This window comes from Miniopterus schreibersii (genome assembly GCF_964146895.1).
Source record: "Miniopterus schreibersii genome assembly, chromosome: 2".
Lineage (NCBI taxonomy): Eukaryota > Metazoa > Chordata > Mammalia > Chiroptera > Miniopteridae > Miniopterus > Miniopterus schreibersii.
The window spans coordinates 131,259,557-131,275,199 of NC_138102.1; the positions used below are offsets into that span (position 1 = coordinate 131,259,557).

The 15,643-nt window shown below is 43.4% G+C and overlaps 1 protein-coding gene across 4 annotated transcripts in view; it reads right to left on the bottom strand.

Annotated features, from left to right (window-relative positions):
• HMGA2 (high mobility group AT-hook 2) overlaps nucleotides 1-15,041 on the bottom strand; it is a 130,373-nt gene extending 115,332 nt beyond the window's left edge. Inside the window, exons 1-4 of one of the 4 annotated variants that reach the window (XM_081129191.1) lie at nucleotides 14,889-15,041; nucleotides 13,551-13,873; nucleotides 10,840-10,926; nucleotides 172-222 (exon numbers count right to left, since the gene is read on the bottom strand). In XM_081129191.1, coding sequence (XP_080985317.1) covers nucleotides 172-222; nucleotides 10,840-10,926; nucleotides 13,551-13,661 — 249 coding nt within the window. In that variant the 5' untranslated portion in view covers nucleotides 13,662-13,873; nucleotides 14,889-15,041. Of the gene's footprint in view, nucleotides 1-171; nucleotides 223-10,839; nucleotides 10,927-13,550; nucleotides 14,498-14,546; nucleotides 14,662-14,888 lie in introns of those variants that run through there. The other 3 variants (XM_081129192.1, XM_081129190.1, XM_081129193.1) reach the window with 3 other exon arrangements.
• Between the last annotated feature and the right edge of the window lie 602 nt (nucleotides 15,042-15,643).

The window sequence follows — 15,643 nt, forward strand, 5'->3', positions numbered from 1 at the left end:
CTGGAGCCGAAGGGTAAGGCGGTGATAATCTTTCGCTTGCCTTAACCCTTTCAAAGATTCATCGAACCAGAAGTTAGAAATTCACGTAACTGATAAAAAGAAGTAATTTTCATTTAAACAAACAAACTTTTCATTAGAAAACAAAAATAGAAATTGTATCTTATTACTCACCCATTTCCTAGGTCGGCCTCTTGGCCGTTTTTCTCCAGTGGCTTCTGCTTTCTGCAAAATGAAAAAGGAAGTCATATGGTTTCCTACCTGACATTATTTATAGTGCCGCACCAAGGGACACGGTTCAGGTAAGCACGCTCCGAGCTGCAGAGGAGGTGTTGAGACTGTTTTAACAATCTCTCTTTTTAGGTTCATCTCCTCTATTTTTGATTCTTCTTTGTTTTTCTCATTGTGTGATACGAACAGATATCTATACAAACCTCACCGCGAAAAGACTCCCCTGGAGTGACTTTCTTTTATTTCTATCCATAATAAACAAAAATGATTCCCACATATCCATAATTATATAAAGTATTTCAGAAAATTAATGTCTCTTAAATGATGATTTCTTTTCCATGTCACTGAAGTCACAAAAATTAATACTGATGTATTGCTTTATGACATGCAAAGCACATCTACCTACACTGCTAGTCAAAAATAAGTCCAAGCTTAAATAAAACAAAGCATTCTGAGTTTTAAAAAAATATTTGCATATTTCGACATGATTTCCTATTCCTTGCCAAAACACAAAACAGTCACCTGTCAATCAGTTCACCTAAAGCAGAGGGAAATAAAGCTAGAAAAAATCATCAGCGTTTGTCCCTGAAATGGAAACTATGGATATTAAAAATAATTAATAAATATGAACATTAACTATAATTCCACACTTAACACAGACATTATATATACATACATATATATGTATTTTCTAACTACATTGAGAGTTTGTTTCATTGTTTTACTTCGCAGATTTTTCTAGTATCACGGTTATTTTTTCCCTTTTGAATAAAAATTTTCTATTAAGTAATTTCCCGGTGTTTATCCCCCCTATTCCAATCCCAGATACACCAACACACACACACACACACACACACACCACATACACCTTCTATAAAAACAGGATAAAGAGCCCTGGCCAGTGTGACTCAGTTGGCTGAGCATCGTCCCAAACACCAACAGGTGATCAGTTTAGTTTCTGGTCAAGGCACATGCCCAAGTTGCAGGTTTGGTTCCCAGTTGGGGTGGGTAAGGGAGGCAACTGATCTATGTTTCTCTCTCATATCAATATTTCTCTCTCCCTCTCCTTTCTGCTCTAAGTTAAAAAAAAAAAAATCATTAAAAAACCAGGATAAAGAAAACTTAGTGCATACTCCTGTGTATGAGAATCATCCCAAGGCTATATAAACACAAAAATATAAGTAACCTGAGCCAGGATAACTTGTTTTGCATTTCACTTTCATTACCTGGGGTAGCAGCCAGTAGGTACTTAATACAATGATACTAAAATTACCTGTTATAATTGTCTACACTGCCAAATGAGAATCTCCTCTTTCTCTCTTCAGTCTACCTGGTAAAAATAGATGGAGATGGATGACAGATAGGTAGGTAGATAGATAATAGATAGATGCAGACAGACAGACAAAATAAGCTTCAAGATTTCTCACCAAATAGTATCTCCCTTGCCTGGCAGTAGTATCCACAGGTGCCATGAATTAGCCCAAACTCTGTATAATTATAATGTTAGTTCACATTTATCTAGCATTTAAAATACCAAAGGCAAAGGGCTAAGTCATTCACATGTTATTTTAATCCTTACAACAGCCTTAAAAGGTAGGTATTATTTTTCTCTTACTTTTGCAGATGAACAACTAAGTTCTAGATAGGGGAGGTAAATAATTCAAGGTCACACACAAAGCTGGTAAACAGCAGATCTGGGATTTGAACCAAGTTCTGTTGGGCTCTAAGGATTGGGTTCCTATCCTCCTAGCAATGCTGCTAGCTTTCCACAGGCATTTGCTACCACGAGGAGATATTTTAGTTTACTGAAGTCCCCACCGATGCAGCTAATTTCCCAGAACAGAAGGAAATCTGGTGGAGCCTGTCTATAAAGGTCAGACTGGGTGCTCTGAATCGTTGCTTCCTACCTTTCGGTGGCTCCACAGAGGAATCACTTATTTTCAGGGGTTAGTGGCACTGTCTTAACTTCAGTCATAAGGGCATGAATTAAATTGAGAGCCTGGAGTACCCGAGAACCACATCCTCTTTCTGAGTGTTGTCTCTGGGAGACACAGAGGTATCTTAACAGGAACACAGACCCCACTTTGGAAAGCTTAGGCTCAAATTCTGGCTCTGACATTTTAGCTTTAGGACTTTGGGCAGTCCCTGAAAACCCCAATTTGTTCTCACATGTGAAATGGAGATAATGCCTCCTGTGAGGAGAGAAGTGCCCTCCATAAATGAGGTGCACTAATGGAACTCTTAAAGGGAAAGTTTTCCTTCAGGTTAGTCCAATCTCACAGAAGGTTCGGTCAATGCAAATATTCCATTACACCCATCTGTCACCTTTAGAATGAAGCTTTTAAGAAACCCTTTGGCTAGTACATAGTGAGTTACACAAGTTCAAAATTGCCTAATACAGAAGCAGTGTCTGATTTAGTCTTTGGGAGCATAATTTACCCAGTACTAAATTACACAAACATGGAAGACAGAAATTCTCCCTAATGGGCTTGGGGATGATAGGTGGAGTTGAGGGAGGAGGCTATTGACCTTGAAGGCTAACGGTGCTACACCAGGCTTTCTCTGCATGGTTGTTAAGTTTCAGGGGCCACGATGTGATCCAGGTGTATCTAAATTCTGTTGAAGAGAGAGTTTTTCGTGAAAGAGTTTCACTGCATTTCAAAGTCGGAGAAAGCAAATCTCTCAGAGAAAGAGAGAAAGCCCTGCAAATAAGAGGATTTGAAAATGAGCATCTCATTTACAAAAAGTCTATTCAAAAACAAAATTCACAGCATTAGCTAAAGAGCAAAATATCACGACTGTCACTTGGACTTGTTAAAAGCAAACTTGCTCCATGGTCTTCAGGCCAGTGTTACATGTAAACTGAAACCCTACTCGGAGACTGCATCTAGAAGGAACACATTAGCTGTGCTGTGCAGCCTCGAGCTGGGAGGTTTGCATTGTTCTTTAAAACCCACATTATTTAATCTTTCCGATCAAACTTCACAAAGGCTGAAAAACAAGTTGGGATTTGAGTTTGTAAACCAGCATAGACCCAGGGTTTGCACAGAGTGCAAAACACAGGCTTTTAAACCCCCTGCCCCCCCATGTTTAATGCCCTTCAGGATATTATTTTTCCATAGGAGACAAACAAAACATTCCGGGGGCTTGTTTTGTTTTTAATATGTCAACATATGCATACTGTGGGGGGTATATTTGGTTTTCCTTTGCTGTAGTGGCATTGGGTTCTATACTGCAAACCCATGTACAACTGAGACAAAAACACATTCTAAGTTTTTCCTGCTTATCCTGGGCGGGGGGTGGAGGGGTGGGGGTGAGGGTGGAAATTCTACATTTGCAAGAACTGAAATTTCAGACTATGACCAGCACTGTTATACTACCAATATTTACAGCTATCATATAATATCTTGTTAAAAATGTTATTTCTTCCTTGCCTGTCTTCATTCATATTGATTCTTTTTTAAGTTCAGATTCAGAATTATCTCTTTAATTTTATAATATGCTCAGAAGCAAGTTCATGAGGGCTGGCAGAAATATTAGATGGGAAATGTAATTATTTCTTTCTCTAAGAAGTTCTGATACTCCAGGCTTTTGAATGCACTCTGCACTTAAAAAAATAATTAAGGAAGGAAATTCACCAGGCAAATACAGCTCTGGCATTTGGAACCAGTGCTTTGCCTGGTGCACAAGATATGCTTGCTATGTTTTTATTGAGGAAGGAAAGAAAGAAACACTACTGTTTATGGCATGTGTGTGCCTTGTTTCCCTCTTACTGTCAGAATTCTACAACTTGGTAGGACTTCTGGGTAACTTTAGAGAACATTTCATCCAGCCCCTTCCTTTAACAAATAAAACTTCTGGGTGTCTTATGATCTCCAAAAGCATAGCCTTGTCATTTATTTGGGGTCCAGAGGTCAGTGGATATCGGCTGGAGCTGGCACACATTTGCAGTCCTTTTATAAGCTTGTAAAGAGCTGCCCTCCAAAGGTTTCTCAAAACCTAACTTCCAACCTGCATTTCAGGTTACTACAGATAACAATCTACCTTCTAGCAAACATCTTACAAAATATCTGACAGCATATTGTAGAGGAAAGATAACAGGCTTTAGAATGAGATGTGAATTCAAACCCAGGTGCCATCATTTGCTAGAGTTGAACACTGGATATGTCAGTTTCTCATTTGTGAAATGAAGACCAAAATGCCTACATCAGAGGCATTACATATACATAATGTATATGTAAAGTGCCTGACAAAAGCGACAGCATTTAGTAGGTACTCAAATGTAATTTCTTCTTCCCTCCACATTTTAAAATGTTACCAGTAAAAAAAATACCTCCCAGCCCTGGCCGGTTTGGCGCAGTGGTTAGAGCCTTGGCCTGTGGACTGAAGGGTCTAGGGTTCCATTCCGGCCAAGGGCACATGCCTCGGTTGCAGGCTCGATCCCCAACCCTCTTTGGGGCATGTGCTGGAGGCAACCAATCGATGTGCCTCTCTCACATCAGTGTTTCTCTCTCTCTCTCTCTCTCTCTCTCTCTCTCTCTCCCCCCACCCCTTCCACTCTCTCTGAAGAGCAATGGAAAAAATATCCTCGGGTGAGGATTTAAAAAAAAACAACCTCCCAATTCTGTTAAGTTTCCATAGTGATTTTCTGAGCATCATCTCACTTAAATAGGGCAGCCATTACTTCCCCTGTTTCACAAATGGGAGGTTAAGCCCACATTCATAAGTAGTGGGACTGAGACCCAACCCGATTTCAAGGCAATCAAGGGAATATTCTTCTGGGAAATGTTCCCATATAAAGTAAAATAGCCATGGGCAAATTTTTAAAAATCAAAACCTTCTAGGGTGAGAAACAAATGAATAGTTAAAAGTAAAACATTTCCAAGTTTCTTGTAAAGACATGGACAGAAGGTGAGATTGGGAGCCAAGAGAATTATCCAGTTCTGACTTCTGGGTCAAATTTAGATATCTATTAATTCTTTGCTAATCTAAATGCTCTCATCATGTATTATATGTACTGTAATAATGCATGAAAGCCAGAACTCTCCCACCCTTAATCAATCAGTGCATATGAACAAAACACACAAAAAAACAGCTAGAATATTTAGGCATAGTAGTAACTTTTGTTTTTATGTATCTCTATGTTTGTATATATGTATATATGTGTAGATAGGTAGGTAGGTAGACCGATAGATAGATAGGTAGATATTTTAAGACTAAGACCTGTAGGCCTAAGAGCATATGGAGCCAACTATCCAAAGTTTAAAAAGTCACATTTTGATTCTCTCAGTGGTTCTTTGACAAATATAAACAGTCTAAATCAATGTGCACTGGCATCAAAATCAGGTGGACTGATCCGTCAAACTACTGAGTAACTCTCATTTTACCTTTCTGATAATCCAGTTGTATGGGTTTCCAAAGTTTAAGTGCAACCATTTTTAGTCTCAAAAAGATGTTGCAAGTTCGCTATCACTCTATATTTTCCAATAGGAGCTATAAGTAAATTCTATCCCCCATTGGAGTCTGTGCTCATTTTACCCAAGGAAGCCCTCATTGTCAACTCCCGTATTATTATTTACACACCCGTCTTCATCTTCCAGGGGTGAGGAACCTTTTTTCTGCCAAGGGCCATTTATAACATCATTCATGGGACATACAAAATTATCAACTTGAAAATTAGCCTGCTGTATTTGGTCAAATATTTAATTAACTCACCCCTAATGTGATGGCTGGAACTGCTTCTCTTTGGTAAGACCTTGGCAGGGCCAGACCAAATGATTGCTCGGGCCCACATATGGCCCGCCAGCCGGGCATTCCCCACCCCTGATCTATACAAACACTAAATTAAAGTCAAGGCCAAAAAGACCAGGAAAGTAATCTTCAAAGTTTAAGATTCTCTTCCTTTAAACTATCCCTCTACTTCTTTGTAGTCAGAAAAATCAATATCAACAATACAAGTTCATAGGGTTATCTTCTGAGCAAACTGCCCCTTACTTTACCCTGGAGAAAATAGGACGGCACTAGTCCTGGCCAAATCAGTTAGAAGATGCTATTCAAAACTGTTCAGTGTATTAAAGCAATATAGCATAACGCAACAGCCTAAAATATAGTAAGTTCTCCATTCACCTTCTCCTGGTTGACAGAACAAAGATTCATAACTAAAAACTTCAGAGTCTAGAACAGTGAAATTCATTGTTCCCCTTTTTGCCAAGCTATGTGGTCCCAAGGTGAACTCTGGAAACTGCAGGCAGTGAACTAACAAGACAAGATAGGTTCTAATGACTTAACTGACATAAAATGCTCTTTAGCATCCATCTATTCTCAAGGAAGAACTGAAATGCAATCGAATACCAATCTGGTATGTTCTACCTCCTAAGCAAAATGATCTGCTGACACTTGGAGATAAAAACAAACCAGGGTTATTAGTCAGTCATAGTAATGAGGAACTTTTGCTGAAAAAAGCTGAGAAGAATGGTAGCTTGCAGAGAATGAGAATCATGGCTCCCCTGAAGTAAAGTTACTTCATAAAATAATTCAGATGTACCTGGCTCTCCTGTACTTGGATCATGATCTATGATGACTCTAAGGCCTTGCCAGATAAAATTTACTGATGCAGCAAGGTCTGGTCCTCTCTGGTAAAGTGAAGTGAAAAAAATGAGTCCATTGTTTAGGTCAGTCAGCCTAAAATATCAAGACAATGGAGACAATAACTGGGCTTTACTTAATTCTACCTGCCTGGATTCATTTGCACACTCATGGCCCTGGATCCCAGTGGAAATTACCTTTGCACTAAAACACAGAGGAATCAAACTAAATCATCCTAGTAACATAGAAACCATGGGTTAGAATTGTATGGTAACTTCTAAAACCATCTTTTCCCAGCTTACCTATAATGATGCCCTTTGGTTACTCTAATTGAGCCTACTGTATTCTGAAAACAATCTTGTCCTCACTCAGCATTATGCTCTAACACTGATCTGAAATGATGAGTGAAACCCGCCTTCTCTCATCCTAATATAAATATCTATGATTGGCGTTAGTAATCATTTATGAAAATCAAGCACATTTCTGGGAATGTGATTAGAAGCAGCACAAATCTGCCTTTCTAGTTTTAGCAAATAGAAGATATATATGAAATCTTTACCTGAACACATTATTTGAATCATACATCCTGTACCTAGATATTTTCATTCTGCACTTTGCTCTCTGGGTCTGGTCAAAATGAAGCTCAAGAAAATCTATGACATTATGAATAGCGCTACCTCACACTTGATATTTTTTATTTATGCAGTTTCCTTCTGTGAAAATTTAATTCAATCTCAGTTTTTCCCCTAAAAGTACCTGGATGAGAATTAGCTTGAGACTTAGGGATGAATTTGACTTGCCACCTTAAACACTGAAGAATTAATGACAACCCCTCTAATGTTCTCTCACCAATAAAAAGCCACAACAAAAACTCTAAACCAAACATTAAGGAGAGGATATCTTTCTTTTCCCAAAATAATGTGAAAATACAAAGTATTTCCATCCAGCACAAACAGGAGTGGAAAACAAAACAAAACAGAGGAAATTAAGAGGCAATTGGTTACAGGTATATCTCAAACTGAAACATAAATAAAAAGGGTCAAGACACAAACACATACACACACAACACACACAGACATACGCATGAATAAATTATTCAGGAAAACATTAACTCCTGGTTTCTTTTATGAAGATAACAATATGAAACTGATTTAGGGACAAATTTTGAGCACTCAGGTTGGAGTTCTAAGGAATGACTAGAACTGCTACACAATGGTCATCTATGGGAATTTGCCAAAGCAGCTGTAAGAAGAATCATCTTCTCTCCCAAAAGTTCCAGGCATAACAAATTGTGTTTTTAGAAATGTTTGTTTTATGATACAAATCGATTTTTATATTGACTATGGTCTGCAATTAGAGTGATAGCTAATTTAGTAGTCAAGCACTTGGTCTTGCATGCATTGTCAAGTTTCACATTGCTAATTTTCCAACAAGCAGTTTTGTTTTCAAATGCCCCAAGGCCAATTACTGAGCCCAAACATAAACTTTGTAAGCAAAGAAACTCCAAGAAGCAAGAAAGTTTATACACACAACACCATCAGGATTCCAGTGTTCACTGTAGCTCCTCTGATTTTAGAATTCTATTCTCTTATATACTTACCAGTTTTTGTTATACCGTTTTCATTTTGATGAGTCAGTTTTCAGGAGAATATCCGAGTTATCAAGCATAGAAGACCTCTCATACACTCTGGACAGTCTAGCAGGGTATGTTTATCTTACATGTTATGAACAATATAACTGTTTCTTAACTATTTTGAAAAGATTTCTTTTCAAAATACTTACAAACATACGTTTTATTAGAATACAATATGTTTGATAATCATGTTTATATAGGGTATTAGCAAACTCAATAAATAGTGATTTAAAAGTGAAAATACTTTAAGTTTACACATGCCATGAACAATTCATCAATGTCATTCATTGTTTTGCAAAGTATTATCTTCTCCAAATGAAGCGTAATTTATAAAACTGAATATTACAGTCATACTATTGGCAAATATATTTACTCACTTTTATTAGAAGGGGGACTTTTATAACAACTGTGTGAAATAATTTTGTCTGGAAGAGTGAAAGATTTCAGGGAAGTATTTCTTTGGGGAGAAGAAAGCCTCCTTGTGTTTTGGAAGTTGTAATCTGTATGCATACAGAACTATCAGAGAGATGAGTGGCCTAGTTAGGGTCATTGTAAATACCTATTATAAAAGTAACTAAAAAGGAATCAAATCTTACTTGGGAAGAGATCAACTTATCTGTTATTTGGTTTTAGGTGGTAAATTAGGCTCAAGTGTCAGCTGTCCTTGTCAATGAAGATTCTGTTTGTCAGTGGTAAACTGTTCAGAATGAAAGGTGATGGAAACATCTCTTTACATTCGAAAACATGTAATACAATGAAATCTGAAAGATAATTCCTTTTCCTTTTTTCTATTAAATTTTAAATAATTTATTTATGATGAGATTTACAGATTTCTTTCTGGGAGATGTTATAATGATGCCCCTTTCAGAGCAACTACATCATAGTCTAAATGTTTGTTAGCTACCTGCCCAGGTATCCTTTTGCCACCTTATTAAAGTAAAATTAAGTTAGGTAAATCCCACACTATGCAACGTAACAAAAAAAAAAAAAAAGGAAAAGGAAAAAAAAACCTGTTAAATTAGCCTTTTTTAGTTAATTTAATAAATTCAAGTAAAATGTAACAGAAAGTATTCATGTCAGGAATATAAGATTATATATTGTCACTTTTAAATGACAAGGTAATTTAGAGCTACTTGAAAGTTTATTGATTAAATATGAGTCACCAATCTTCATTCTGAGAAGCAGTTGTATTTAAATATATTAGAAATCTGCTCCTTCAACTCTGTTCAAGACTGCTAAACTAAAACAGACAAGAAATCATAGTTACACCCTAAATAACTTTATATGTATCACTGGTTGCTATGACAGTTTACAACAGAAAACCATCACATATAATATGGTTAGCGCCCATAATCACAGAGAAAATCACATAAAGCATTAATCCCCAAAAGATGAGCATAAGTCCTTTCTAATAAACACTGTACATGGTGTACTCAAATCTACTCAAAAGATGTATCAAAACTTATTTCTCAATTTTGAACCTTTGTTTTTAACTAATATACAAACTTACAGATAAAACAGAGAAAAAATTTTTTCAGATTTATAAGGCTAAAAAAATGTGAATTTTATAGTTACCTTCACTTCTCTATACATGCATTGTCCCTGAGATATTTCCTCTTTCCCAGCTCAAATAAAAGCAACATGAAGTTATTTTACACCACAATTTAAAGATTATAAAGAATAACACTGGCAGTTGTACTTGACTGGGTTCTATCCTGCCTCCAAAAATACAGTAAGTGGATCAAACATTTATTTAAAAAAACTTCTCATTGTCTCATTTAGAGCATTTCTATATCATCTGATGGAAAGGTTTTTTGAGAGATTATGATATATTATATTGCAAGCTTATTGTAAACAAACGGTATATACTTTATCATCAAATTTAAAGCTGTAAAATTCGTAATTTCCCAGTATCCCATAATCGGATTTACTTCTAATTATCATCTATTTGGCAAAGAACTTAACTTTAATAGGGGGATTTGGTTTTGCAGTAGTCTTGTAAATAAGCACAAAGTAAATTAATCTTTATTATTTTTAAAGGAAATTGCAAAATCTATAGTTTTGATTTGTAGTTAACTATTTCACAGTTGGCCCAGATCTTAATTGTGCCATTCTCCACTCCCCCTCTTCACCCTCCCAACCCCATATTAACTTTCATATTATTTGGTGATTGTTTGTTTGTTTGTTTGTTTTTGTTTAAAAACAACACTGAAGCCTCTTCATGAACTTTTTATGCTAAGCATTTGCTTCGAAATCTTGCTAATAGTAAGAGCAGGAAATGAGTCTTGGGTTAACCAGTTAGGACAAATCCTTAGGTGTGGATCTAGAATGGGATAATGACAGGAAGGTTCCTGTGGTCCTTGAGAAAGTTGGGAGGACTTGAGAAATCTCACCTTTTGAGCTGCTTTTGAGGGACTCTTGTTTTTGCTGCCTTTGGGTCTTCCCCTGGGTCTCTTAGGAGAGGGCTCACCGGTTGGCTCCTAATTATGGAGAGAGAAAAAAATGCTGTTGTGGCAAGAATGTCTGCAAGAAATTGACCGATTCTATAGTTATATTTTCTGCATGTGCTGCTCCACCGAACTGTTGGAAAACACTTCAGTTCAAACATAAATAGTGATGATGGTAAGAGTTTTCAGAAAGGGGGAAATAACCATACTTTCAATCCAAAGGTTCAAAGAGGAAACTATTTTACATATGAAAACTAGATTCTATTTCAACCCTACAAAGGTAACAAAGGGTGACAAGTTTGCATGCTCTAGAAAGAAAGTCATACATTAAAGTGAAAAAGTTGCATGGTTATGCATTTGGCAACTCAGCAATAAGCATTTTACACAAATAAGACCAGCCATCATTGTACTAGCATTTCGAACAGAAACACGAAGCTAATATCATAAATATTTCAACAGTCTTTCCTACTGATGGTTTTTAATCATCTCTATATATCTGCATTGTAGGTCAACACATTGAGTGAAATATTGGAGCAATTATCCAAGTTCTTCAACTCAAAACAACTCCATTCCCCTTAAAATTTCCAAATAATTATGGTAAATCTGTTGTGGGAGGTTTTGCTTGAATTATCTAGATAATTGCTTCAATTCTCCACTTCCTTTTAGAGATTCCGGCATGGTCTCTAGTCTAAATTTAAATATCTTTTGATAAAAATGAACAATTTCTCCAAAACTTTCTTTTGAGAAAACTCCTTTGGGGGGTGAACTGGAGAAAACTAAGAGGGGGGGAGGGGGAAGTGAGGAGGAATGGAAGTGTCTGGGAAGGAGAAATTGAAACTATCAATAGGTTTTAGCAAAAACTTTAAACGGCTTCTTTGCCAACTAGTAAATACTCGAGTGGTTAAGAGAATGCGATGATTAATATTCCAGTTCCTGAATATTTACCCAGCGAGTCATCAAATTACATTTCATTCAGATTTGGTGATTAAATGAGACCAATTAGCTTAAACCTCATGGAAGTCTTGAATGAAAATGCACATCCTAGTGAGAGAATCTGGGGAAGGTCACTGAAAGCTTCTGGGGGACCAGGAGCGCCAGTGGGCACATCCGGAGCAAACACATCGGAGACACATTTTTCCTTTCTTTGTGAACTCTGCCTTAACTCAAAGGTAAAACCTCCAATCACCTCCAGACCCCACTGCAGTTTCTTTTGGATTATTTTTCGGAGGCCGGAGGCAATTAGAAGAGCCAGAGAGAGCTGGGTGGCGGGTGGGAAACCAGGGCGGGGGGACAGGCAGAGACTTCCCGGGAGGTGTAAAACAGGATCCCAACGCCGCGTAAAAGTGTCGCTTGGCAGAGCGGGAAAGCTCAGGGGCCTCTAGATGGGCTTGGTCCCTTTGATGATTTCAAAAAGGTACAACCCTCTCGGTGTTTCTAAAAACGCGCTGGCAAGCAAACTTTGTTCGCTCCATATCCCCCACCTTGCTCTCAGGCAGCTTTGGGACTCTAGGATAATTCTCTAACTGGCCTATTTGCCGTGAAGGAAGCCGCTTGTAAGGCTAAGGAATGAAGAAGTTTTAAAAGCCCGCGGAAGCGAAGTTTAAATGTTCTCAATGGACGTGTTGCGCTCCAGCCCTGCCCGCCAAGGCTTGGAAATTGCTGCGAACAAAACCCCCCGCCCTGGGCGCTGCGCGCAGCCCTGCAAGCGCCGGCTGCACGCTTAATTGGTTGCATCCGCAGACAAAACCCTCCACTCCGCGGGGTCCCGGGCGCCCCTCGATCGTCCCCTCCCAACCCCCCAGCCAATGGCCCTGGACTAACACATTTCATGTCTGAAGCTGAGGCGCGGGGTCCGGGGGCAAAAGGGAGACTGGACGCTTGGCGAGGAAGTGACCCTGGCTACGGTGCACCCTTTCGGACATTACTTTCCATCGCGCCCTCGGCCAAAAGAGCTAATCCCGTCCCCGGCGGACTCAGACTCCGCCGTAGCCCCTTCCCCGGGACACCCCGGCGGCGGCGCCGCGTTTAAAGAGCCCTGAGAGGACCCGGCGGGCCCACGAGTTCTTTGTCGGGAGGGCGCGAGTCTCGGGCCACCGAGAACTTGGGGAAGGCGCCAAGGGGGCGGCTGCGGCGTGCCAGACCCGGGCCCGCTAGCAGCCCCGGATGGCGGGAGAAAGAGCCGGCGAACGGTCCCCAGGACCTCAGCCCCTCCGACTCTGCCCCTCCACCGCACCCTCGGCGCCCCCACCCCACCCCCGGCACTTCCTTCCCCCGGGGCAACTGGAGAGCGGTTGGGAAAGCGCCTGGCCAGCCTCGGATTGTTGGACTCCGGCCGCTTCCAGTCACCAGGAGCCACCGCGACACTCAGGGCGGTGCACAATAGCGAAAGTCCGAGGACGCGCTTCGCCCGACCCCACCTCCCGCCTCCGTCGGGCCGCCCGCCGCGGCTCCCCACCTCCCCGCCCGGAGGGGCGCGGGCGCCCCGGGGCTCAGCCGCGCACGGGACTCCGCCGCCCGTCCCCCCTCCCCGCCCGCCCGGTGGGCTGCGTGTGGCGCCCGCGGCGCCTGGACTCCCGCGCTCCGGCGGCTGCGCGTCGCGGGGCCCTCGCACGGGGAGCGGAGGTGGGCTGGCGCTCCCGCCGCGCCCGGGTACTGACTTGCTGCTGCTTCCTGGGTCGGCCGCGTCCTCTCTTCTGAGGCGCCGGGGCGGCAGGTTGTCCCTGGGCTGAAGTGGACGGCTGCCCGGCGCCTTCACCGCGTGCGCTCATCCTGCCTCCCGCCGCCGCCGCCGCCGCTGCCGCTGCCGCCGCTCCCGCCGCTCCCGCCGCTCCGCCTCAGCTGCCCCCAGCCGGCCCGGCACCTTTCGGGAGAGCGGTCGATGGGGCTGGCGAGTGGGGCAGGACGAGCGGAAGCCGGCGTGCTGCGAGGGCTGCTGCTTAGGCTGCCGCCGCTGCCACCATCAACGCCGGACGTCCAGCGGCTGCCAAAAAGAGAGAAGAGGGGAGGAGGAGGAGAGAAGGAGGCGCTGCTGGCGGCGGCGGCGGCGGTGGGTGGGTGCCGGAGGTGGAGGTGGCGGCGGAGGTGGAGGTGGAGGTAGCGAGAGGAGGAGGAGAGCGAGGGAGAGGGAAGGAAAAGAGGGTCTGAAGTCGGCAGGCTCCCCTTTCGGTTTGGGATGAGGAGCGGCGGTCACCGGGAGCACTCCGTGAACGGCTTGGAGAGGGAAGAGACTTGGAGTGAATTGTGTCCCTTGAAATGTTAGGCGGGGAAAGAATTCCTCCTCCTCTTCCCCCCCGCTCCGCGCCCGCAGAGCAAGAAAGAGAAAGAGAGAAAACAAATAGCGCCTTGGGCAGTCGGAAAGCCAGGAGCACGGGGAGGCTCCGCCGGGAGCCGGGCGGGCACTGAGCGCGGGCGAGGGACGGGCGGCGGGCGGCACCGCGCCGGCTCGGGCGCGGAGAGCGGGCGGCAGCGGCAGCGGCAGCGGCACCGGCAGCGGGGAGTCGGAGGGGGCCGGCTGCTCGCTCCTGCGTCCTGCACCAAGTGCGCTCCCTGCCCGGGCTGGAAGTTTTCTGAGTTCCTGCCCCAGGATTCAAGTGGGATGAGTGCGTGTGCGCTTGGGGAGGGGGCGGCGGGGTGGGGGTGGGGGTAGTGCCCACCTCTAATCGTGGGCGGATAAAGGGGAGGGGGCTGCGCAGGAGGAAAAGGAGGAGGAGGAGGGAGGCCAGGCGGACAGCCGAGCCAAGGCGCCTGGCCGCCCGCCAGAGGCAGCGTTCGAAATACAACTGCATCGGCGGCGGCGGCGCCCGGGTGCCACCCGGAGCACGGCTCACGTGCTCCCGCCGGGCGGTGGGGTTAAAGGGACAGGCTGGGGATCCCCCCCGGCCGGCTCGCCGCTGCCCTCGCCCCTCCCGCCGCCCGAGGTCGCCCCTGGGCGGTTGTCCTAGGAAGGCGCGGGAATGTGCCTGCCCCAGAGCCGAGCTTAGGGGCTTGGCCTTTACCTGCACTTCCACGATGCGGAGCCAACACTCTGCAGGAAGCGTTTAGCTGCGCGAGCCGCAGAGTTCTCGGGCCCTGTGAGTGGGAAGGAACTAAAGAGGAGTAGGAGCGGGGCCCCCGGCAGCCCTGCTCTGCCTCGGGGGTGCCCTCATCACAGACCGCGGGACCCGGCGCCGCGTGCGCGCGCGCGCGCGCACAGATATGCACGCAGATACACACGCGCACGGGGACCCACGTGCACACGCGCACAGGCACATGCACGCATAAACAGGTAAACAAACATGCTCGAACTTACGCGCGCACATGCACGCCCATCAGCGGATACATGCACACGTGCAAACAATGTGCGCACATGCACTCCGAGCTGGCCGGTCTCTTCATTGAAATTTTTTCTCCAGGAAAGACCAGAATCCACGCGAAGTCTCCCGCCCTCCACCCCCTCCCCCCGCCCCCGGCTGGCGCTAAACACCCGGTTCTAACGCTAGCAAGGTAGAGGGTTTACCCCTAGCAGGGACCCTCTAAGCTTCCTAACATCACGATTGTGCCAACTGTCCAACTCTCCCTTCATTTTACCTCGATTTAACCTTCTCCTTAGGAACTCCCTTTCTGCCAAGTCCTAATTTTATAGCTTGGGCTGTTTTAGAGTTATGTGAACACCGTAATGACCACAGTCCGTTTAAAAAAGGTGGGGTACATTTTTTAATGTGCTTCTTTGCATTCTTGAGTAACAAAAAACTAAAAAAAAAAAAAATTAGGT